This window comes from Erythranthe guttata, chromosome 11 (assembly GCF_056151865.1).
Source record: "Erythranthe guttata isolate IM_541 chromosome 11, IM_541, whole genome shotgun sequence".
In the NCBI taxonomy this organism is placed as follows: Eukaryota; Viridiplantae; Streptophyta; class Magnoliopsida; order Lamiales; family Phrymaceae; genus Erythranthe; species Erythranthe guttata.
The window spans coordinates 16,938,961-16,966,137 of record NC_142543.1 but is presented as its reverse complement, the minus strand read 5'-3'; the positions used below and the strand labels follow the sequence as shown (position 1 = coordinate 16,966,137).

General features: G+C 30.2%; 3 protein-coding genes across 4 annotated transcripts; 1 reads left to right on the top strand and 2 right to left on the bottom strand.

Annotated features, from left to right (window-relative positions):
- Window positions 1–820: 820 nt before the first annotated feature.
- On the bottom strand, window positions 821–2,630 carry LOC105973275 (dof zinc finger protein DOF5.7). The gene is made up of 2 exons (XM_012998296.2): window positions 1,192–2,630; window positions 821–1,039 (listed from the first exon to the last, which is right to left on the bottom strand). Exon 1 carries the CDS (start codon window positions 2,269–2,271, stop codon window positions 1,201–1,203), a length of 1,071 nt encoding a protein of 356 aa, XP_012853750.1. The 5' UTR covers window positions 2,272–2,630; the 3' UTR covers window positions 821–1,039; window positions 1,192–1,200.
- A 4,684-nt stretch (window positions 2,631–7,314) lies between these two features.
- On the top strand, window positions 7,315–10,507 carry ELO1 (Paxneb protein-like protein). Of its 2 annotated transcripts, none has more exons than XM_088825619.1 (9): window positions 7,315–7,486; window positions 7,872–8,010; window positions 8,122–8,348; window positions 8,443–8,509; window positions 8,759–8,915; window positions 9,462–9,537; window positions 9,681–9,840; window positions 9,928–10,019; window positions 10,135–10,507. In XM_088825619.1, the coding sequence occupies exons 2-9, from the start codon at window positions 7,881–7,883 to the stop codon at window positions 10,303–10,305; spliced, it is 1,080 nt and encodes a 359-aa protein (XP_088681745.1). In that variant the 5' UTR covers window positions 7,315–7,486; window positions 7,872–7,880; the 3' UTR covers window positions 10,306–10,507. The 2 variants fall into 2 exon arrangements, with proteins under 2 accessions (XP_088681745.1, XP_088681746.1); XM_088825620.1 differs by having other exon boundaries at window positions 7,360–7,486; window positions 7,875–8,010.
- Window positions 10,508–10,554: 47 nt separating this feature from the next.
- Window positions 10,555–13,414, bottom strand: LOC105973276 (putative mannitol dehydrogenase). Its single transcript, XM_012998297.2, has 5 exons — window positions 13,081–13,414; window positions 12,521–12,634; window positions 11,368–11,881; window positions 11,101–11,254; window positions 10,555–10,966 (listed from the first exon to the last, which is right to left on the bottom strand). Exons 1-5 carry the CDS (start codon window positions 13,176–13,178, stop codon window positions 10,764–10,766), a joined length of 1,083 nt encoding a protein of 360 aa, XP_012853751.1. The 5' UTR covers window positions 13,179–13,414; the 3' UTR covers window positions 10,555–10,763.
- Between the last annotated feature and the right edge of the window lie 13,763 nt (window positions 13,415–27,177).

Genomic DNA, 27,177 nt, shown 5'->3' with positions numbered 1-27,177 from the left:
AATAAAATACTTTAGTTCAAAATAAATCAAACAAATCTTAATAATAGAAATTGTTTTGATACATGCAAAGGAGAATGATTCAAAAGCATGGGGAAGAGGGCTCATTGTCCAAGAAAACCAATCACCAAAGCTAAAAACACAACACATTTTTCCAACCCTATCCCCACATTGTTTCCTCTCTCTCTCTCTCTCTTCTCTCTCTCTCTTAAACTCAGACAATCTTCCATTGAATACAATTTCAATGGCCACCACCTTTTTCAGACACCCCACCAGATTGCACCACTCCTGCAACTAATTATTACTCGAATGTATATATTTATATATAATTAATTAAATAAAACAATCTATGGTATATATTATATGTATATATATATAATATATATTTAAATAGGCAAGCTTATAGGCTTTTATGCAGTTGCAGTATATATACATACACATTGTCAGAAGAGCTGAGACACAGTTACCTGATAGAGGGAGACAGTGAGACAGTGCACAAGAGTTGTTTCAGAACACTGACTCAACTTATCATAGATTTGCCATTAAACCCCCCACCATTTATTTATTGGTCCATAAACCCCCACATCATCAATCCCAAAGAGATTTAACCCAATATATAAAAAATAAATAATAAAAAATAAAATGAATATAATACAAAGCTAATTATTAACTAGTCTAATCCTTGTTAATTAATTTTGTATACAATGCTATACAAGATAGATAACAAATTCCTACCATTGTTCTAGGTTTATGTAAGAAATACGTACAAATGAAATTAGATGTTACATCTGATTATTTGCATTGAATTAATCTGAACGGTGAATTAATGAAATAACTACATACTAACTATAGATACACATGAATTATGGTCTATCCATTCAGTGTAAATAAGGTGTAACATCTAATTTTTTGAATGAATTGTTGTGAAAAGAGAATAATATTATGAAGATTGATTAAATAAATACAAATAACAAATTAACATTTCTTAATTGTGATGATCTTTCTTTTCCTAAATGAATTGTCCATTGTTTCTTGATTTGATCTGCACCAAAAGAAAAAAGAAAAGACAACTCAAACAAAGACAACTCTTGACGGGAACAAATCCTAACCTATAATTAAAGATATTAAGAAAAAAAAGAAATTAAAGGAGATTAATTAAGTTTTCATGTTTTTCTCTTGGATTTCATCAAACACCTTTTTAAATTATGGGAGTGAAGCGTACTGATTGAGATCACTCCATGCTTGAAGATTACTCCAGTTGCCGCTGTTATTCTGATCGTTCACATTGCTGCCGCTAGACGCCGGAGTTGGCGTCACGGCGGCGTAGGAGCTGTTGTCGAAAAACCATTCCGTCGACAGGTTCTGGTTTCCGCCGCCGCAGTGGTCTGATCTTCTTTGAGTCCCGGCCCCACAAGATTCGTCCGCCTTGGAAACATCGAGATTCTGAAACAAGATGGGCTGGGGTTTCTGAGCGAGATTTAAGGTTCCTATATTCGACGGCGGCGGAGCGACGGCGGCGTTGTTTTCTCTCTGGTGGTGGTGATGATCGCCGACGAACATCATGGATAGCCTCTGCTGCTGAAGTTTCCAGTGCAGATCTTGGTTGATCGAGCTCAATGATTCAATGGAGGAAGCGAGGTTGCTCTGGAAATTATTCTCTCCTTGCTTGATTAACGGAGACGAGAACGGAAAGTTGAACCCCATTAACGGAGGAGAAGAAGTTGTCGCAGAAGGGTCGAAAGCCGTGAAACACGGCGTCGACGATATTGCACCGCAGGTGTTCGACAAATCGCCGAAGTGAGAGAACTGGTTGAAAAGAGGTGCGGCGGGGAAGTTGATCATCATCGCCGCCGCCGCCGCCGACCCTCCTCCGAGCTGAAAATCCATAGCCGGCGAGATGCCCTGAAAGAACTTCAACCCGCCGTTCCCGTCGCGGCCCGACCCGCCGGAGTTATCCATCGAGTCTCCGCCGGTGGAGAGCCTCGGGGAGGAGGAGGACTTGGACGACTTCTTGTTTTTCCGGCAGCCGCCGCCTATGGGGACGTTCCGCAGCGCGCCGCCTCTTGTCCAGTACCGCCTGCATGTCTTGCAGAAGTGCCTCGGCTGGGCGAGGCTGTAGTTGTTGTAGTAGCAGAACTTCGTGTTCGGGGAATCGCACCTCGGGCATTTCAGCGCCGGCTCCTGCGGCGGCCTGGCGGCCGCCGCCGCGGAGGAAGGGGTTCTACGGTCGTCTTTTCCGGCGGCTGGTTTGTTATTAGCAGGTGACATGATCATCAGTATTACTTTCAGTATAAAACCCTAAAGTTTTTGTACTTATAGAAAACAAAAGAGTGCAGAAGGGTTAGAGAGAGAAAGTAGTAGTATAGTTTGTTTGTTTTTCAGTTATGTTTGAGGAGAGAGAGAAAATTAATTAAAAGAAAGAGATGAAATTGATTAGTTTCATGCATGGGGGAGTTGATAGACAGTGAGAGAGAGAGAGAGAGAGAGAAGATGTTGATGGGGTCCTGTGAACTTCATCAAGAAGATAAACAAATAATGTAAGCTAAGCTGTGTCTTTGTCTATCTGTGTGTATTTGTGTGTGAGAGAGAAAGTAGAGAGAGAAAAATGTGTGTGTGTGTGTGTGTGAGAGAGAATGGGGAGGTGGTTTTGAGGGTGTGGTATATGAGACAAAAAAGCAGAGATGATGTATCAGAATTTAGAGATTTATATGTACCTCGAATATGAATAGTAAATGAAAACGAAAGCAAATTGGATGAAGGGAGAATATACTAATTTTTTTTATACATCCATTTTTATTAAGTTTCATAGTGAAAATTCGAGTGCATTTGACGAAATAATCGTACTATTACGTATTTTATATTTTATTTTGTTATTTATTTTATTTAATTTGCTACTTAAATCAAATGGAAGGAATATTATTTTTTAAGTTCTTTGGATTATTATCAAAATATGAAAAAAAAAACACTAATGCACAAAAGTATTAGTACATATATTGTATTATATATTAAAGTCTTGGTTCGATTATTTTATCAAAAAGCATTTTTTTATTTTTCAAATAATTACCCCTTAAATTGTACAAGTGAAATACTAGTTTATGAGAATTTACGTTTTTCACAAAATAAAATATTATGAACTATTTATTTTGTTTCTATACCTAATAGTTTACAGATCAAACCAGTTGAAAATAGTTGATATTATTGCAAATATTTACGAAATATTTTTACATTTATTTTAACCCAAGATTTCATAATATATAAAAGGGGCCATTGAGATATATAATAATAATAATAATAATAATAATAATAATAATAATAATAATAATAATAATAATTTTGTACAAATAAATTTTATTAATATTTTTTCTTGAAATAACCCTCTCACATGTCAAACTTCTGTAAATATTAATAATAGAGGTAATTTAATCACATGTTATAGAATATGAAATTTTAGAGTGTTGTTATCTAAGTTCATAAACTATTAAGGTGGTATTTGCAAACATTTTTTCAAAGTGATTATAAAAAAATTTAATGTTTAAAAAAAATTGACTTTGAACCAAAAAAAAAAATTATAGTCACTTTGAAAAAACATTGGCAAACACCACCTAAATAAATATCATAATTAGTCTTTACCAAACCTATAGGCAAGTTTCTAAACAAGATGAGTTCTAACTGTAATTACACCAAACTGTAGGGGAGGTATGTATAAATAAGTAATTAAGCTATATTGATATAGATTTGAGGCTATATTATCTTTTTGGTTTGGGGAGTCGGTTAAATCTTGATTCATACAGTGTCAAAAAGATTGTCAGAAGAACTCATACATAAAAAGAGTGTCGATGTGATGTGATAGAATCTGAGTTCATATGTATTTATTTATTTATTTATTTTTATATATATATAATGTAGAGATATAGATACAAAAATACTAGGTGGCAAGTACAAGTAAGAAGGGGTGGGGTGGGGGGTGGGGGGGGGGGGGGGGGGGGGGGGTGGTGGTGAGGGGGCGACAAACAGGTGTAGGGTCAGAAAAGAACTACAGCAATATTGTCTCTTCCTTGTTATGTAACGTCCCTTTTCACTTCTCCTTCACCATTTAACCACACCCTAACCATATATATCCTTTTTATTTATTTATTTCTATTTTTTTTATTTATTTCCATTATAGAACATGCTAGTATCTCTCCCTGCAGTGCAAAATAGCATTTTTAAAAAATAAAAAAAATTATTTCAATACATGGAAATAACAATTGAAATAAGAAATATATATTGTATGATAAAATTTATGTGATGTTTTAATAAAAATAAAATTACTTTTATAATAGTGGAAAAATACGTCTATAATAGTGGTACGATACAATTAATTATTCTCGGTTGTGCCGATATAGATCCAGGTTTTTGTATTAGTACGTGAGTTTTTTGAAATAGTTTAGTAGAGGAATTAGTAGAGAAGAAAAAAACATCATTTGAAAAAAATAAATAATTAAAAAGATGCCATTGGAATTATATTGGTTAGGAATTAGGATCGATGAACATTTCTTTCTTTTACATATAAGATACGAAATTATACTCTTTATGAATTCATAATGAAAATTATTCCAAACACGATTTTTTTTATCGTAGTCGATGGAATTCGACATTTGTGTGCCAATGACCAAAAAATAATAACCAATAGTTTATAATGTGCTATGGCATTAATTAACTTGTGAAATAAAAAAACGAATGCACGCTCTTTTATTCTATCGACTAAGTCTTAATCGTTTCTTGTGGGGTAATGCACCTCCATTCTCACCTTAGTAAAGTTAGCATCTATTGTTTGGCCTTAGCATAGTGGTAGGGATGAAAATTGAAATAGAATCTTTGAATTCCATTTATTTTGATCGGAATATATTTGATTTTAGAATATATTTCAGAAGTTTCGATTTCTGATTTTTCGATTTTGTGTTGGGCAAATTTAGAGTACATATTAGAAGAAAAAATAAATTACATAATGGAGTCGCCATTTTTCATTAAAAAAATAGATGCCGGTTTCTTTTTCCTTTTTCTATTTTCTTGTTTTTTTTTTTTTTCCGTTTTCGGTTTTGTTAAGAAAAAAACATCTTGACAATTCAAGCTAGAAACCCTTAGAGCAACTCCAGTGGAGGAATTAAATGGGGAATTAAATGGAATAACTTCTATTTTGATGCTCCAAAATATAAATTTTCATCTCCAATGGGGGAATTAAATTGGTAGTTATTTTGATATTCAACTTCCCGAGATGCAAAAATGCATCCTGGAAAAAGAGGTATCAAAACATTAACTACCCAACAAACCAATTAAAAATTGACACGTGTCAATATTAAATATATTTATGCTTATATTTAAAATTAGATGATTCATTTAATGCTTGCAGTTGGAGTAAATGAGTATCAAAATAATAAAACGAGTATCAAATTAATATTTGATGATCGATTTTGATACTTTACCATTGGAGTTGCTCTTAACCACCATTGTGATAATTCAAGCTAGAAATTTTCCACTCCAATAATGGAGTTATCAAATGATGTTCTATTTTAATATTTTAATTTTTGCAATGTTTCAATATTTTTGGATTGAAGTTGCTCTAAATCGTACAATCTCAAAGAATATAATATTGACATATATAAATCATGAGATGAGATGTCACAACCACCAGATTATTGCATTGCCAATTTGCATGCGTATTTCAGGTGAAGTGGGGGCAAAAAACTGAATGGCTAGAAAATGGGTACGTGGTAGTATATATATATATATATATATATATATATATATATATATATATATATATATATATATATATATATATATTCATGTGCTGGAAACTAAACGTGTTGGGGCCGTAAATTAAGAGGTAACTGTGTTTGAGAGAGGGAAAAATCTCGTGAGAGAGAACAAACGTTCATAAGAAGGTGCTATGCAGGTGGATTCCCCGTGATAGATAAACCATAAACACACACACACACACACACTAAAACTAGCCAACTAACTATAGTTTCCATAAACAAACAATATATTTGCCTATGATGATGGTCATGATTCCTCTATATATATATTTCTCGGTTTATCGGATGTTACGCTCGATTAATTTTCACGAGGCTGTGAGATGAGATCTCACCATACACGTGTATTGATAACCATATCTCGTTTATGTCATTATCTGTGAATACGTAATTGCGTGATCTATACGATAAACGAGTATTTACGTACATATATAATATCTACAAGATCTTATTCTTTGTAACCTTAATTAAATCCCGATTTCATGTAATCGGTTATTTAGAGCAGCTCCAATGGTGTTTATCAAATAGAGTATTCAAACATTTAACCACCATTTTATATACTAAAAAATAGAAATTGTTAATTTTAATTGGATTTATCAAATGAGGGTTCTATTTAATTTTAATAATTCACCTTATGGGATGGGATGTAAATATACTTGTTGAAAATTGAGTTATAAAAGATATAGTCACCTAAACATTATTCAATTACAAGTTGACATGTGGGGTTTACAAATAAAAACACCCATAAACTTCCAATTTATAATTAATTTGATAGCCATGGTTTGAGTAGATGAATTTTAAATCAATATTAAAATATTATTTCTAATATCAACTCAGTATTTGATAACTCAATTTTTATACCTAGCATTGGAGTTGTTCTTATGCGATTTGTCAAGTCCACGATATATATAGTAAATTTGAAAAGAAATATAATCGAACAAAACATAACAAATCCGTATCTTAATTTATTAATAAAAAGTCTGCATACAAATAAACAAACAATGTTCTGAATATCAACGTCGAAATGCAGCAACCAACTCCAAGAGGGCTATCAAAGCAAATGCACCACCGTTGTACGTTAATCTGAATGTTGGCACAAAAGAACATAAAGCTACTTCTAATACCGTTTCGACAAATTTAGTCTTGCAATCGAAACTTCAAAATGAAAAAAAATGTATTCCAAGGCAAATCGGCCAAAACCAGTTCAAAATACTCGGACTTTGATATTATAAGGGTAGTTTAAAAAAAATAGTTTGGAATTCTCGAAAATTCAATAGTTTTAGGAAATCAAAATCTCATATATATATACTCCGATCCCGATGAATTTTTTTCCAAGAAATCGGGAATCGAAATACGGAAAATCTAATTGATTTATCGAATTCGACAAATTCAGAAATTCCATCCCGATTTCGACCCTACACAAATAGTTCAGGAAGTATGGGCTCAACGAATGGTCCAGCCCACCTTAACGCAACCTCAGAAAATGGGCTTTTAAATACGTTCAGTCTAAATATATTATTTTATTATATTTTAATTAATCAAAATATATATTGCTCCCCCCTCCCCCTGTTTAGACTTTTCCCTCTTTTTCATTCAACTGAACACTGATTGTTAGTTCTTCACCGGCGCGGTGATGCTGCTACAGCCGCCGTCTTACTCCGCCGTCTGAAAAAAATCCCCAATTTCGAATTAAGGTAATTTCAATTCAGAAGGAATATGTTACTGTAACTCATCTTGAATGATGATTATTTGCTTGTTGATTATTTTGTTTCTCAGTTCTTTTAATTTTAGCATTGAATTTTAGTGTTGGTTTTGCTTGTTGGTAGCTGGAAAAATGATGAACACTAATTGTAAAAGGTTGCTCCTTTGGCATATGTATGATTTTTTATATATACATATTGATTTCTCTCTCACATGGAACTAAGTAAGATGCATATAACGTGTTCGATGAAATGCCTCAGTGGCGTGCATAGTTTATTTGAGTTGTTTCTCTTTTCCCTTATCTTTTATTATTTGCAAGAGAGTTAGTTATCATTGAAATTATTCTTATCGTACCTCTTCTTGTTTTTGTAATTGTAGAAGGTATATATGGCTTCTAATAAACCTCGTACCGCTAGTTTCTCGCGCAATTTTTCTTCACCGGCCCCACAGATTCCCGGTCTGAAGCATGGTCCAAACGGGACCACGTTTCTTTCCTCTGGCATTCCAGATCTCGACAGTAATGCCCTAATAAAACTCTTTCCTGTTCATACTCAATTACATTGCACACCTCTTATTCCTCTTTCCGTAAAAACTATCTACAATTTTTTTTTTTTTTTTGTCTTGATAGAGATTTTGGGAGGCGGTTTTGTTTTGGGAAGTCTAGTTATGGTTATGGAAGACCCCGAAGCGCCTCATCATATGTTATTGTTGAGAAATTTTATGTCACAAGGACTTGTTCATCACCAGCCTCTTATTTATGCGAGCCCCGCAAAAGATCCGAGAGGGTTTCTTGGCACTCTGCCTAATCCGGTGGGCCCCAAGGAAGATAAATCCCGTGTCCATGAGACTGAGCAGGTACCGTTATATTCCTTAATTTTGATTTGATCGATGTTGTTGAGTTAGTTTGTATTTTTTGAAAGAGAAGTTGTGTGTATTGTATGGATTGTAGGAGAAGCTGAGAATTGCTTGGCAATACAAGAAGTATAGTGGGGAACATAACTCGGATTCTCGGAGAGGTAAAGTTAACAAAGCCCTTCTCAATTTTATGTTAGTGGTACAATTTGATATGACATAAAGAAGAAATAATTATGGTCTTAAAGTCGAAGCTTGGCATAAGTTGTCATTTCTTGAAACGTATTTTTATCGTAATTTTGGAAATATTTGCTGTTGACTTTATCGTACCTTACATTTGTTATTCGGAGAAATCATTTGACATGTACGTCTTTTTCCGACTACAAATGTCATCATTTGATTTATATGCCTAGATGAAAAGTCAGAGTTCTGCAGCGACTTTGACTTGCGAAAGCCACTGGAGAGGCACTTCTTTAGTGGACAACTTATCGATTGCGTTACTCTTAATGATTCTGCCGATCTTGCCTCCTTTCATCAACGTTGTTCGGCCTTCTTATCTCAAACTCCTCGGTAGGATCATTTTACATTACCAATCATTTTAATATTAGGGTAAATTACAACCACCCCTAGGCATGGTCAAATTACGAAAATTCCCCTCATTTTTGGGTAATTACAACCACCCCTCAACTATAAATCTTCTTACACGTCCACCCTTGCGGTTTCAAATTTAGTGGAATCTTCGAGATTATATGGAATATTATCATTTTTGTACATGTTTTATCCCATTCGAACTCCACATTTTGAAGCAAGATGATCATATATGTGTTTTTTGGCTTGTACAGTATATATCATATTGTGGTGCATCAGAAACTATATTTTTACACAAAACGAGTACAAACTATAGCACATTCCACGAATTCTAGATGATTATGTTGAATTTGTCACCATAAGAGTGGAGGTGTAAGAAAAAATCATAGTTGAGCGGTAGATGTAATTATCCAAACAAGAGGGTTTTTTTCGTAAATTGACCATACCTGAGGGGGTGGCTGTAATTTACCCTTTAATATTATAATCTTCGAAATTGTGTTGTCTGATTGGTTTTATCTGTGTTTTCAGGAGCAATGAAAACATGACAGGTGGCCGTATTGCTATCCAGTCGCTGTGTTCACCTCAGTGTGAATTTTCCAACAATGTAAAATTATCTATCTTGTTTCCAAATTTGAATTTTGACTTCTTTCGCTCGAAGAAAGCAAAATATAAGCAACTGCTAAGATGCGTATGTAAAATTAATACAGTAACTATCCGTATATCTTTTTATTTTTCTTTTAATTGTAGGAATGGGAGATGCTTTCTTTTGTCAGATCTCTAAAAAGTGTGTTAAGATTGTTAAACGGAGTTGCAGTTATAACCTTTCCACCTTCTCTCGTTTCGGGAACCTTCTCGAAAAGGATGCAGCATTTGGCCGACACCTTAGTTTCTGTCAAAGCCATTCCAGGTTTTCTTTTTTTTCTTTTTTTTGGATAATATAGATTTTTGCCACATTTCATAATAGAAAATTTACTATTTACGGTTCTTCAATCAGACGAAGACAAGGAACTTGCCAAGCTTCTTACAGGATATCAAGACATGGTTGGCCTTCTTAACGTGCACAAAGTGGCACGAAATAATACACAGGTATTAGTTAATGTTGTTAAACACTAAATATACATTCGAAATGTACACAAACTTAATTGAATAAAACTATTTACACTATGTTTGTTTTCACGTTTCTTGATTGAAAAAACGACAGGTACCTGCAATTTTAGAGGCAACGACATTCTCAATGAAATTGCAGAAACGGAGATCCTTAGTTTTGGAATGTCTAAACCAGGCACCCGTTGATGGTTCAAGCGGGACCTCTTATGGTTCTTCTGGTACTTGTTCATCTGGTTCGTCCAAAGCAGGGGCCCTTGATTTTTAGATTAGTACAATTCATCCGATATTTTATTTTCGTTTTTTCTTAATTTAAAAAAAAATAAAAAATGCTCTCATGTTGCAGCCAACCCCTCGCGCAACAATTTTCTTGCCGTAGCGAATTAGAACAGATGTCAACATGCAACTCTATGTTTATATACTATGTTTTAGATTGCTGTAGTTAACAATAGAAAGCATTATTTGCTTTATTTGTTTTATTATTTTATTTTATTCTATTTTTCTTGCAAAAATCCTATGGTAATAAAACACAAAAACTTTATTATATATTTACTCCAATCAAAATTACATCATCGCAAAAACAAGCATCTCCCATCTCTGAAAATGGGAAATTTTATTACATAAGAATATAAAAACTTACGAACATTCCCTATCCATATAGGGATCTTTATTAAACCCCCGAAAAAAACGGAGAGAATTTCTTCAGCAGCTCAAATCGGGATCTCCCTAAGTATGTTTCAATGTGTTACCGATATCGATGACGAAACGGTATTTGACATCAGCTTTCTCAAGACGAGCAATAGCTGTATTGAGGTAATCAACTGGAATGACTTCAATATCCGCTGTAATATTGTGCTTGGCCGCAAAATCGAGCATTTCTTGCGTCTCTTTCATACCTCCAATGCCACTTCCAGCTATGATCTTTCTCCCTACACATTCCAAAGTTTCACCTTTAGTTCATTTTTATCAAAACACAAGATAGCAAAAAAAAAAAAAATTTTTTTGCCAACTCAAAAAATACATATAATTTATACATATTTGAAAATATATATATATGGCTTACCGGCAAGTAGCGGAAAAACGGGCAACTCAAGAGGTCTATCGGGTGCACCGAGCATGATAAGCTTCCCATGAGACTTCAAAAGCCCAATGAGCGGTAAAAGAGGATGAAATGCCGACACCGTGTCGATAATACCATCCATAGTCCCCATTGCAGCCTAAAAAATGCATACAATCAAGAAACGGTAACCACAACGATATTTTTTTAATTAATAATATATAGTTATTAAAGATCGTAATAATAATAATAATTATAAAATAAAATAAACACCTGCATTTGCTCCTCATCTTTACTAATCAAAAAAGAATCGGCACCCAAATGTCCGAGCGCCTCGTCTTTCTTGCCCAAAGAAGTGCTAATAACCGTAACTTTAACACCAAAAGCCTTTGCGAATTTCACCGCCACATGGCCCAAACCACCCAAGCCCACAACACCAATGTGCATACCGGGCTTATCGAGCCCAAAGTACTTCAACGGGCTGTAAGTTGTGATGCCAGCACATAGTAGAGGTGCGGCCGCATCCAAGGGCAAACTATCGGGAATGTGGACCACGAAATGCTCGTTAGATACCATAATGTCTGAATATCCACCCTGTGTGAGTGTCCCATCTTGGTTTATTGAGCTATACGTCGGTATTAATTTCGGACAATAGTTTTCTAAATCGTTTTCGCAGTTGTCGCATGATCTGCACGAGTTTACTATGCACCCTACACCAACTTTGTCGCCTACTTTGAAATTACGGACTTTGCTCCCTATCTCTGTCACCTCTCCAACAATCTCGTGCCTGCAGTTTTATTGGATCAATTATAATAGATTAAATTTTTTCAGATGTTGATTGGTTTCTAAGATAAGATTAATCGAGATAAAATTAAATAGTTAGAGTTTAATGTAACTAGTACCCCTGGAATATATCGAATTGCTAAAAAACCACTGCACGTTATTTTATTGATGAACAACCCCCTATTATTTAATTTATTTGAGCAATTAGTACTCTATTTAGGGGTTGTGTGGTAAAAAAGTTTGAGTCATAGGAGGTTTTTGCTAATAAAATAACATGAGGTACTTTTCTAGCAAATCGATATAACACATGGGTACTAGTTGCAATAAATCCTTAATAGTTAATGAAAATTTAATTGTATTCGGAAACCATGCAAGTTTTAATAAATAATATCCAATTAAATAGAACAATTTCTTTTGCCACGGGCAGACCCAAAAAGTTATTGAACTGACCAAATATCAAGATGTAAGTATTTAATTAATCATCGCATGATCTTACCAATCGCCTTCTCAAAGTTATTAATATTGTCTGAAGTAATCTAAAATTTCTCGAAAATTGGCAATCATATATATACGGAAAATACAAATTGCAAAAATCGAGGAATTAACGAAACAAAATTAGAAAATCGATAGAATTTAAGCGTACCCGGGAACCATAGGATACATAGCAAAACCCCATTCGTTCTTGATATGGTGAAGATCGGAATGGCAAATCCCGCAGTACAACACTTTGAACTGCACATCCTCTTCCCCAGTTGCCCTGCAATTACATCATCATATTTTTTTATGACAAAACAAAATAATCAAAAAAGAAAATATTTAAACACATTCACCGAGTTAACTTTTTTTTTTTAAGAGTTTGTTACATCCGATGAGTTGTTTTAAGAGTTGATAAGCTGTTAGGTCTTATTTTTAAAATAATTTTTTTTAAGTATTTTGATAATGAGCTGATAAGTTGTTTTTAGCGTTTTTAAAATCTTAAACAAAAAGGTGTATAACAACTTATTTTTTAAACTTTTAAGATTTTTTTGAAAAACTTATAAGCTGTTAATTAGTATGGAAAATTAGATACACTTAAAAAGAAAGAGAGTAAGAAATATATATATACAAACAAAAGAAGAAAATTAGTAGTGTTATTATTAGAATAATTTAGAGTTTTGATGAGAATATTGAAAATTAATATTAATAATTAAATAACTAAATTACCTTCTGGAGAAGTGGAAAGGAGAGAGGTGACCAGATTTATCTCTGGCAGCCCATCCAAAAGCCTTAACTGGATGCTCTTCTTGTGGTGATTTCGCCATTAATTATATCAATTTTTCTTTAATTTCAAGAAACACACACTAAAAACACGCACAATATATATATTAATGGGATTTGTCTGAATTTTTCGAATGATTTAAGGTTATTGGTTTGGAGGCCGGAATTTATAGGATTGTGGAACGAGGTTATTGGCCGCCATTACAGAAAAATAAGCAAAATTTGTTTCTAGAATTTCCATGGCGCATTTTGTTTTGTTGACCATAATAAATCCAACTTTGAAAAATCGTCTCATTGATTTTATATATATATATATATATATATATATATATATATATATATATATATATATATATATATATATATATATATATATATATATATATATATATATATATTTTCTTTGGCTTGAAAAAGAAACAAAGAAAATCTCTTAAATTATTCATAAATCATAGACTCATTGGTAGGGGTGAGAATTATTGAATTAGAACCATTGAACTATCCTGATTTTCTTTGAATTTTAAATCTTGAATTTTTTTAATTAATTCCATTTTGCATCATTGAAACAAATTAATAGCACTTTGCAGTTTGCACACTCGAAACACAATATATCATGCATAACACACCTTACACGTGTTTTTAAAGCTAATAAAAGGTAATTTAATATTTTTAGTGGTATTTAAAAATTAATTTTTATATCACAAAAAAAATCCTTCACCTATTTCGTTATCAAGTTATCTGAAAATTATATTTTTTCTTCCAAATCTTTCTATATAATATTTCCACCAATTAGAGTAAAAGATCTACCAATCGAATAATTTAGTGATAAAAGTTTATTTGATTTTATTTTGTAAGAAAATATAATTTTTTTTAATTATCTGTTGTGATGTTTATGTTTTTCACACTTTGGGCGGTCGAAATTAGGTTGGAGGTTGAAATAAATAAAAATTTAATTTGTTATTTTGCACCAAAATAAAAAAAAACCAATAAAAATGAATTACCCTTTATTATTCAATTAATAGTGCATTGTGAACAATTTGTTGTGATGTGAGGGTGCAAGTACTGTTATTGTTTAACATAGGTGCAAAGTGGAACTAATGCTTTTTTTTTAATATTTTTGTTTTTCATTTTATAAATCCAAAAAAGTATTTTTTTTTAAATCAAAGTGAAATTGCTATAACTTTTAAATTGAAATTATTGATTTTCGAATTTTCATATAATTCCAATTTTTTTTTTCAAGCAATGCATACAAATCCACCTGTATATATATATAAAAAAAAGATTTTAATTTGTTTAATTTTATTTTTACAGTAGTCCGTGATGACAGTTATTGACTTGTTGATACTTGCGTCATTGATGAGGTATCAAGTTACAATTTATTTTTAGATATTGTAATATTTTCTAGAAACCAAACTCGTCAAAGAGTTATTTCTATACTATACTCGGTGGAGACTAAATCGAATGACTTTTTACCTTTAATCTACACATATAATGTGTATGTGTGATTTTGTGTGTATATAAATGGTAAATATCTACTCGATATATTTCACCCGATGTAGTATATAATAGATCTGCATCAGACAAGTATGTGCAAAATTATTTCACCTACCAAAAATGACTAATCGGGGGTAGAAATGAGACATAATGGATTCGGGAATTGCTTTTTATGTTTGGATTTTTTTCTAAAGTAAAAATAGGATCCAGTTTCCGTTCCAAAAACATTGGAACTCAAAAATCTACAAAATTGGCGGAATTTAGAACAAATCGAAAATTGCATTAATTTATAATTTCTCGTTCCAAATTCGAAAATAATGGAAAGTTTTAAAACAAATATTCTATTTTTTCTGTAATTTTCCAGCAAAATGAAAAAAATCCAAATCAACGAAATACAGTGTGGACAAGAACAACATAAATAATTCAACAAAGCTATCATAGTTCTAGTAAATTATAAAAAAGAAAGCGAAAACACAGTCCTTGCAAATGTATATTTGACCATTATCTTTTGTAGGCCTATTACAAAATATTATCGACCCAGTTATTGTATTTCATCGAATGTAGTATCTATATGACCGGAGGCGTGAATTAATGGGAATAGAATGGGAAATGATATAGAGAAAGTGCAAGCGAAGGGATAAAGTTCTATTTAAAATGATATTTTTGTATTTGTAGTTAGTAGTTAACAATTAATATTATTTATATATATATATATATATATATATATATATATATATATATATATATATATATATATATATATATATATATATATATATATATATGAAATGGGTAAAGCACAATGCAAGAGCTCGCGTATTCGTACTTACACCCGGTGAGATATACTATGTGTAACTAATCATGAACTTGTCGTAACTACCCATCATTTTATTGGAACCTTTCAAAATAAAATTTGTGACTTTAATAAAAAAATATGAGTTCATGCTTTATTTTTTTTTATTTTAACTGTTATTATTGAAGAATCTAATGATATAAGCTTATATGTTCAAGAATAAATATAGATTTCAAAAATTTGCATTGTAATTTATATTTTATAAGGATTTTTACTGTATTACGATGTTATTATTATTATTACTAGTTCTTCACCCGTGCGTTGCACGGAGGTCAGTTTCAAAATGAGAAATAATAATATTTAAACGATTATCTCTTTATAACAATGCCAATTCAAGTAAAACAAAATGGAAGAACATCAAAGAAAAAATATCTCTTAATTCAGAGTTGTAACATATGAAATTCAAATAAATATTACAAAGAAGAATACGCGAAGGGCGCAAACACGATGTGAAGATTAAGTGAAATCATTTAAAACATATGGTATAACTCTATCTCATGGAATGTAATCTACTACACCATGTGAATCTTGTGCAAAATAACTAACTTAACAACAAACACAGTAGCAGAGAACTAACACAATAGATATTCAAATAACCTGCAAATTTATCACTAACAATATTCAATTAGTGATGCACATTACTCAAACAACAACACAATTTATAAATATTGCAAAGAGAAAAGATGTATACGCCACTACCAATAATGATACCAATACTGATGCTAATACTGATACTCTGATACTAATATTGATACTAATATTGATATTAATACTAATACTAATACTAATACCAATACTAATACTAATACTTACTGATATTGATACTAATACTCATATTGATACTGTTATTGATACTACTAATATTGATATTGATACTAATATTGATACTGATACTGATACTGATACTGATACTGATACTGATACTGATACTGACACTGACACTGACACTGACACTGATAGTGATACTGATACTGATGTTGATACTGATACTGATGTTGCTAGTCATAGTGATACTCATATTAATATTATTATTAATTCTAATACTAATACTAACACTCATATTAATATCGATACTCATAATCATACTGATACTCATACTAATACATATATTAATATTGATACTGATATTGGTGTTGATAATAATAATAATATAATACTAATACTAATATTAATAATACTAATACTAATACTAATACTAATACTAATACTAATACTAATACTAATACTAATACTAATACTAATACTAATACTGATACTGATACTGATATTGATATTGATATTGATACTCATACTGATACTGAAACTGATATCGATACTGATATATATACTGATACAAATACATATACTTATACTGATACTGGTACTGGTACTGATACCGATACTAATACTGATACGGATACTTATACTGATATTAATACTAATATTAGTACTAATATTAATAGTAATACGGATACTAATGCTATTATTAATACTAATATTAATGTTAAAACTAATTTTAATGTTAATGATACACATACTGATACTAATACTGATACTGATACTGATACTGATACCGATACCGATACTAATATTGATACGGGTACTTATAGTGATATTAATACTAATATTTGTACTAATACTAATACTATTACTAATACTAATACTAATACTAATATGAATACTAATACTAATACTAATACTAATAATATTACTATTAGTAATAATGATATTAATACTAATACTATTATTAATATTATTATTAATACTAATATGTTAATGCTAATACTAATTTTAATGCTAATGCTAATCTGGATATACTAATTATTATGCTATGCTAATTATAATTGTAAGTCTAATATTATCCAAATCCTTATCCTATTCCTAATCCTATTCATAACACTAATCATAATTCTAATCCTAATCCAAATCATAATCCTATTCCTTACACTGATCATAAGCCTAATAATTCTAATACTAATAATGTTAATGCTAATACTAATGTTAATTCTAATTCTAATATTAATTATAATTCCAATCCCAATCCTAATGCTAATTATAATCCTAATACTAATATATGTCACTAAGTATCGTACTAAGCATAATCATAATCTTAATATTAATTATAATATTATCTTAATCCTTATTACAATTCGAACCCTATTTCTAGTATTAACACCGATACTAATTCAAAGAATATTAATTATAATGCTAATATTAATCACAAATCCTGATCTTGCATCATTTTTTTTTGCAATGATCTATTATTTTGTATAAAAAAAACAATTCTATCCAATCTCGAATCTTTATATCAAATTTTTTATGTGCGGTAGCTGAAGCATCAAAAAACACATATTAAATATATTAGAAATTAATATTTAATTATACTATCAAACTGACATTAAAAGTATTTAAAATATTATAAGGGTATAAATAAACGTTACGACGTAAAAGAACAATAATCGTTGTTAATAAGATAAATTATGAAAATCCTCCTGAACTTAGGCTAAATTCTAGAAAACACCCCCACTTATCGGTGATTACCAAAATTCCCTTGATGTTTGTTTCTATCTTACACGACCCCCTTATGGTGTGATTTTTTACGGAATCTTTTTTATTCCATGTAATATCCCAAAAAATATGGATTCTACCCTAGCAGACGTGACATTTCTTTTATCGTACTTTTAAAATACCAAAATTACCCTCAGGGTGGTCATGGTAATAATAAAAATTTGTGAAAGTGTTATTGAAGAAGAATAAAGATTTCTTGTAAAGTCCTCACGAGGGTAATTTTTGTATTTAAAATGTATCATAAAGAAATGTCGCGTGTGCAGGGTATAATCAGCATTTTTCGGGGAATATTCTACGTAATAAAAAAAGTTCCTTGAAAAATCATACCATAAGGGGGTCGATGTAAGACGGAAACAAACATCAGGGGAATTTTGGTAATAACGAATTTGTGGGGGTGCTTTTCTTCATTTAGCCTAAGTTCAGGGGGTTTTCATAAGCTATCCTTGTTACATACAACTTAAACTTATTTACACGTATGACCATATGTTAGAAACTAACATAAAGGCTGATGTTATTGAAAATAGATCAAATTTCAAGTAAACAAAAGTCACTATAAAATGCTTATATAAATAAAAAATGGAAAAATAAAAAAATTAATTGGATTTTTGTGTAAATCAGTCGAATATTGTGATTTAAAAAAAACATAGAGATATAAAATCGATACAAAGATTCTTATAAACATTATACAATAAATAATTTCATTTTACAAATATTTTAAAAATGGAAATTGAGAAAATAAATATAACTTATTATATATGATAGGGAAATAGAAAACTTAAGAATATTTCACTAATTTAAATACATAACTTGTAAATTAGACAAAAGAACTCATGTATTCTAATACCAAAATATAGTGAGATATATACAGTGTTAAAATATTTAATAATCATTTACGCTATTATACCCTACATTAATACTTTTATTTTCATATGGTTTAAAATTTTAATTTAAAAATTAGTCAGAATATTTGTAGCTAAACATATTTTTTTCCAATAATAGGTTTTCTATATCTTTCTTTACCCACACTATAGGATTGTAGTAAATCTCATATAAGTTCGATATGGTACCAATATCATGCCAAATGAAATGATAACCATTAAGTTGGTATTTGATAGGTAATATTTTGTTGGTATACTATGATTGATTCTTAATATTTGATAATTTTTTCCATCCATAACCACAATATTGCATCAATCTTTCTCAATTTGAAAAGACACACACATAAATTATGCAATTATTTCTCATATAATTGTAGTCGTTTATGTAATATATAAATATCTTATTGAGTTTGTAACTAAAAATGGATCGTAGAAACTACTTATTTGTCGATTGATATTGTATTTGTTAATATATACTATTTACGGCAAGAGCACCTCGAGTGGCGTTATTAAATGAGCTATCAAAACATTAATTAACCACCATTTTCATATGCAAAAATAGTAATTTTTAATTCCAATAGTGTTATGAAATCATGGTTGTATTTTGATATTTCATCTTTCAGAATGTAAAACTACATTATGCAATCATGCATAATAAATTATCAAATATGAGTTATAAATTTAACCACCTTAGTGTCCATTTTGAAAAATAATATGTGGCAATTACAAATATAAATAAATTTAATTATATTTAATTAATAACTATTTAATACATATGATTGGAGCTAATACATTTAGATAAATATCAAAATAAAATATTAAATAGCACATAAATATTTGCAAACTCATTTTGATACTTTTGGGTTGGAGTTGGTCTAGATATTTACTTATACCAAGTAAATATTTATCATAGTTATAATGAAATACTTCTTAGTGGAATACAATATATAATATATACAATCATTATACATTTTAAACAAAACAATTGATATTTCTAATGTTTGGAATTAAATAAAGTGAATCAACTAATTTAATACCAAAGATTTAGAATAACATTGTTATATTTTGAAATATATAAAATCAATTCGTTTTTTATCAATTAATTAAACTTAACTTATGTTATTCAATTTATTAGTATAATCATGATAAAATTATTATTTTAATTACTATATAATTTTAAAAAGTTAAATCAATTGTAAATTTATTGTCACTGGATTCAGTGAAGAAAAATTAACTGTTTAAATAATAACATGAAATTCATACAGTACTTTTGAATATGGTAAATAATTGGAAGTACATTACTCTACACATGTCAAAAAAAAAAAAAAAATAGTGTCAATTTTCGCAATATAGTAAATTCGAACATGTTTCTTTCTTTTTTAGATATAATATTAATATATAATATTAAATTCGTAAAAAAAAACGTATTCTTTGGTCATGTTCATGTAAAATGTGTAATATCAAATAATTTATTTTGCAATATATTTTAATATAAATCCAAGGTTACGAATTAAAATACAAAATTTATGTAACACCACCAATCATGCAATTATAATAGGGGAATATTGCTCCAACTTACCACCTCCGGAACCAGTTGAGCTACACTATCTTGAATTTAACTAAATTCAAATTAAATTAATTATAAAATTAAATTAAAAAATAAATTTTGTTTAGAGCTTCCAAGAAAGTTGATATATTTAGAGTATTTTATAAATGGTAGGATATAAATATATTAATAAAATAATTAAATATATTTAATTACCTTTAATTTTGGAAAATGATGACATGTTTTTTGATGATTTATTTCCACCAATCAATTCGCCACCTGGGATGAAATTGAGGACATGTCATCAATTGAATTTGCCAAATGTCAATCAATTAGGTGTGCAATTCAACTTTTATATATTATATAGATTATTAAACTTTTATTATGTTATTAAGTATATACATGATGGAGATATAACTATGTTTAAATGTATTTTTATAATGTTTTGAGTTTTTATAAATATTATCTAGAAATATATTATTTAAATTTTAAAAACCAATTTATTTCCGAGTTATCCCCGATTAATCACCGCAAAACCGATTAATCGTGACTCCATTCCTAACCGCCTCCAACCCGATTTCCGCTTTACAACCTTGATATAAATGGTGATTTCCTCTAGCGATTATTGAGTAACATTGATGTAAAAATGTGTACCTCCTCAAAAAAGCATTATTCTTTCGATGAAAAAGATAACTATTTGGGCTTAGCCCAATAGATTAATTCTTTTGTTTTGTTTGGCCCTTTAATTTATTTGACCCAAGTACATAATTAAATTAGTACTCGTCTATTTCTGAACCATTTTGTGGCCAATTCCCACAATATATTTTTTCCAATATTTAAGAAGTCCAATTCTCAATTTCTTTTTCCAACAAATTTATGTCGAAATTCCTTTGGTTGTTCAAGTTCGCCATGGGTTGGAGATTAGTGCAAATATTTAATAACTAACTATTGTACCTTGGGAGATTACTGAAAAGAGATTGTTGCACCTTCGACAACTGGAAAATATCGTTAAATTACTTCAGCAAGCCTCAACCGATTCTTACGCAAATTGTTGTTTTTAGACAACAACATGACTTACACACACATACACATGTAAATGTGTGTGAGTGTTTGTATATATACGATAATAGATTACTTGGTGAAGTTCACTGCCCTACCAAAAACTTCGATACAATGGAGTTTGGTATTTATTTATTAATAATATTTAAATACAGTAAAATAATACCATTTTAAAAATACTAGTATTTGCCCCATGCGTTGCACGGTGGTATATTGAATTAAAAATGCAAAATTAATACCGATAAATAAATGATAATATAAACAAAATTAATCAAGGACATGAAGAAAACCATATAATAGAAAAATCAAAATGTAAAAAATATACTAATTGCAATCATAATGTATATACTATTTTAGAAATAATATTTTGTACACGTACGTCTATATACTGAAGAAAAAGATGACTTACTATTTTTTGTGACGTTACAATTTTAATAATAGACATCAATCCTACAAAAGAAAACGGGTAGTATGTATAAAGATGATATTTCGGATAAAATTAGAAAGACAAAATAAGCATATTTTAAATGCAAATATCACATAAAGCAACAAATGAATTATATAAAAAAGGGGTAATGGCAAATAGGCCCATGACAAATGCACTTAATTAAAAGAGGGACATCCAATTTTTTTGTCTTTCAAATAAATCCAACCAATTCAAACTTATTTGCAAATAAGGAAAATCCTTTCATATATATCAAAATTACCCTCAATTCATTGAAACCCAATTCAACTCCAATTTCATGATTTACACCCCAATTTGGCCCAATTTCATCAATTAACCAATTTTAACCCTAATTTCAATTTTGATCCCAATTTTAACCCTAATTCTTATCAATTCCACCTATTATGCTCTAACTTCCTTAATATTACACATTGACCCCGGATTTAAACAAATAATTTTTTTTCTGAAATATTTTTTTTCTGGCCAGATTCCGGCGTTGACTTTTTTTTTTTTTTTTTTTTTTTTTTATAATTTTGTTTTTTCTTAAAAAAAATATTTTAATTAATCTTACTGTCTTGGCTGCTAAATTACTGTCTCCGGTAGCTATTTAACTGTCGGAGACAGTAATTTAACTGTTAATTGACTTTTTTTTTTCTTCAATTTTTTTTTAATTAATATTACTGTATTCGTTGTTAAATTACTGTCTCCCGCAGTTATTTAACTGTCGGAGACAGTAATTTAACTGTTAATTGACTTTTTTATTCTTAAAAAAAATATTTTTAATTAATATTACTGTATTCGTTGCTAAATTACTGTCTCCGACAGTTATTTAACTGTCGGAGACAGTAATTTAACTGTTAATTGACTTTTTTTTTATAATTTTGTTTTTTCTTAAAAAAATTATTTTAATTAATATTACTGCATTGGATGTTAAATTACTGTCTCCAACAGTAATTTAACAGTGTTAGACAATAATATTACTGTTCGGAATAATAATATTCATAATATTACTGTCCCAAACAGTAATAATACTGTCTGAGACAGTAATTTAGTAGCCAAGACAGTAATATTAATTAAAATATTTTTTTTCTAAGAAAAACAATTCCAAAAAAAAAAAAAAAAAAGTCAACGCCGGAGACCGGCGGTCAACGGTGGTTGACCGGCCGGAAAAAAAAATCAAGAAAAAAAAAATTCAAAAAAAAAAAAAAAAATCAACGCCGGAGACCGCCGCGGTCAACGCCGGAATCTGGCCGAAAAAAAAACATTTCAGAAAAAAAATTATTTTCTGAAAAAAAAAGGTTTTGGGGTTAATGTGATATATTTGTTTAAATCCGGGGTCAATGTGTAATACTAAGGAAGTAAGAGCATAATGGGTGAAATTTATAAGAATTATTTTATTGAGGATACTTTAGACTAAAGACATGGGCATGGGCTTAATTGAGAGACTGTTTTTTTTGTGGACTAAAATGCATTTAAGTCCCATGTGATGGGCCTTTTTGCCATTTGCCCTATAAAAAAACATGACTCTTAGACAAAAAAAAAAAAAAAAGTAAAACTCTTATTTGTAGATATAATCGTAAAAAGATAAATGAAATAGTCTGTGAAAAATCATTCGCCAAATTTTAAATGGTTTTGGATTAATGCAACACAACTAAGCTATTGAATTGCACATACTCCATTAAGAAAATATGTTTATAACATATATGTATGTACTCATCGTCTTAACTTAAATAATTAATTTCTCTTAAACCATATTCATTAAAACAATCATCACAACACTCCTTCACATTTTTAAATCTTGTCTAAAAATAGTTAGTAAAAAACCATTAGCAACGAAAGTAGTGCAATCGAATCTTTCATCCATTAACAGACAAATATAGATACACCAATCATTTAAATGTCAAAATTAGTCAGTAGAAACATTTTTTTTTAACAGTCTGCCATTTTAAAGTTTAGAGAAAAAAAATATAATTCAGTAACTAATCAGAAGCATCGGACGAAATTTAAAAGAAAAATCATAAAAGTTGGCTATTCGTTTAAAATTTGTACAAATTTAACGGTAAATAATATTTTTATGTTTAATTTTAAATCAAAGTGGTATGAATAAAATTTGATAAATAAAACTCGTAATTTTGAAAAATATAAAAAGTGATTTTTAAAAATTATTCTTCAAATTTTAGATGGTTGTGAAGCAATACTCAATTTCAGAAACTTCACTAACAAATAAGTTTATGCCGAACATATTCAATGGCTTAAGTTAAAACAATATTTTATATTAACTTGTTCATAAATAAAAAAGGTTAAATTTGAACGCAACACTCCTTGAAATTGTATAAATCATTGTCTTAAAATAATTAGGAAAAAAAAAATTAAAAATCATAACAAAAAAACCTAACTTAAAGTAATAAGAATAATTATTTATAAAATATTTGTATCTATCGCTCATCCAATAATTGAAAATTTTGAACACAACGCTCTTTTACATGTCTAAATCATTTACTTAAAAGTTAAAACAGTTAGTGAAACATCATAAAAAATATGCTATTTGTACAAAATCAGTAAAAGTGTTCAGTAAATTAAATAATATAATCTTAACAATAAACAATCTAAAATTGAAATAAAAAATATGCGATAAATTAAAATTTCCTCATTAAAATTGGCACAAAAGGGATAACTAAGAGAAGCATAACCTCAACGTAGAACCATTCGTAGTACGTGTTATTGATTGCTGAAGAAGATATAGGCAAACTATTTGAGAGTGTTTCTTCAAATGAAAAATGCAATCACATAGTGCAAAGCTATACACATTTTTCTTTCAAAATTTTGGTGTGGGAAAAAACAGATTTTCGAAAGAAAAAAGAAAAAGAGAGCCAAAGAGGATGGAAGTACCATACGTGATGCTCAGAGTTGCACCATAATTATCTGTTGTAAGCCTGTAACAGAGAGCAAAAACAAAAGGGCTCAAAACATTCTTACTCATTACATAAATAACAACAATATATATATATATATATATATATATATATATATATATATATATAAATGCAAAAGAAATAAACAGCCAAAAAAAGGAACAATATAATGTACTGACGCCATAGCATAAAACTTCCTCAATGATTATGCCGATGGCCCAAAAAGAAATTGTTCATATGAAAGGAAGAAAACTTGACCCGATCGTAGGAATTGTTGTATAAAACTGGCTACATGGGGTGGAAGTTAACAAAGAGAACTGAGAAAAGGGTTTCATGCGTTTTAACAAAGAGACGGATATTTCATGTTGACTTATTTATAGATTTTTCTTCTCCAGAGTTTTGTCCATAGTGGGCAGAGTGGACGGTTATTGCCAAAAAAACTACCATTTTTATTTTTTTTATTTTTTTATTTTTTTGGGAGAGAAAATAGGATAAAAGAAGAAAAGACAAATATAATTAATTATATATATAAAAAAAATAAATAAACGTGCTAATAAAAAAAAATTCACATGCGCAGAAAAGTATAAAAAAATAATTATATAAAAAAAGAAAACAAACGTGTCTTGAAGAGGAGAAAAGAAAGGAGAAAACAAAGGGATTTGTTTTTTAAAGAAAATAATTATATAAAAAGAAACAACAAACGTGCACTTGAAGAGGAGAAAAAAAAGGAGAAAAAAATGGATTTATTTTTGAAGAAAAAACTGTTTTTTTAGGGTTTCGGGTAAAACCTTTCTTTTATATATAAAGATTGAGTAGCGTTGCCCTACTAAAATAATTCAATAAAAATATTTCGGTAGAACAACAGGTTGATAGGACAATTTTCCGTCAAATTCGCTGGTGAGTAATATGTCAATCTATGTCCTTTTGCAATAATTTCGAAAACCCACTAGCAATTATTAATAAATATGCATTTCATTTTCAGATGTGATCCAAATACGTTTTAAAAATCGTTGGTGCTATTTATATGTTTTCTCCAATGATGATTGAGTTAGTTGGGGAAAAAGTAATCCAACTAATCTTCCCACTTGTTGTAGAATGAATGAAATAAGACATTATATATTTACTGAAATAGTTAAAACAATTATTAATTAAGAAAAAGTTGCAGATTTGAATTGATTTGATGATTTTTTTAATTTTTTTGAGAGGTTGTTGGGTGTATTTGGTAGCCGCTCCTTTTCAATTTGAGTTAATTACAATATTACATCTTGATACTTTATAATTGTAATTTATTTTATCAATATAAAAAGGAAAAGAAAAAGATAAAATGAGTTGGGACATAATCTTATCAAGTACACTTAATTTGTTATCCTATACCTGGTGAAATACATTATGTGATTTTAAATCGTAAATTTATATAAATAATTATTCACTAAGCACACATACACATGAATATGTGTGTTATTATATGTAGCTGTACGGCTGAAAAACACATGACGTATTTCATCAGGTGTACAAAGCCGTCTCTCTGACCTATGTACATTTATTGCATTGGGAAAATTAGTAACACTTCCCTCATTTGGAAAAAAATATTTGAGCTAGATCCTCCTCTAAATAATAATTTGAGAAAACTCATTTGCCCTAGATATAGCATTCCTCACATATTTAAATTGACCAATATACTCTTTCAAACTCTAATCCTATTATTCTTTTATCCCTCTTTTTTCCCATCTCACCCGTCTTTTTTTTTTTTTCTCCCCCTGCTTTCTTGTCCGTCCAAATCCTTATTCTCTTGCATCGGAGCACGTGGGCGGGGGAAAAATTGTCGGCGCCCCTATCTTCTATGCCCTCAAGGAGGCGCTCCAGTGAGGCCAGAGCCACCGTGACGCGCGCGGCTGCTCGGAGCAACAACAATCCTTACTCGCCATGAAAGTCGATCTATTATTGTCGTCGGAGAAGGAGATCAATCTCCATGGGAGTGGAAATTAGACGGTGTTTTGTGGTGACCGTGGTGGGGATGATGATGATGTGGTGTGGCGACGGTGTGGTAATGACGAAGAGGCAAATCTAGGATTTCTTGGGTAGATCGGGCGGAGGACGGCGCGGGCGAAGAAAATCGCGCAAGCCGGACACGTGATCGATTATGTTAAGTTTTAGTCGATTATATTCACTAGTCAATTAAGGTTTAATCGACTATGTTCAGTAGTCGATTAAGGTTAATCATCACATTTTTTAGTGCATTTTGAGTATTTGGTTATTGATTCCCTATTTTGCCATGTGTAGTTGGATTTGGGGCATTGCGATAGTGTGTT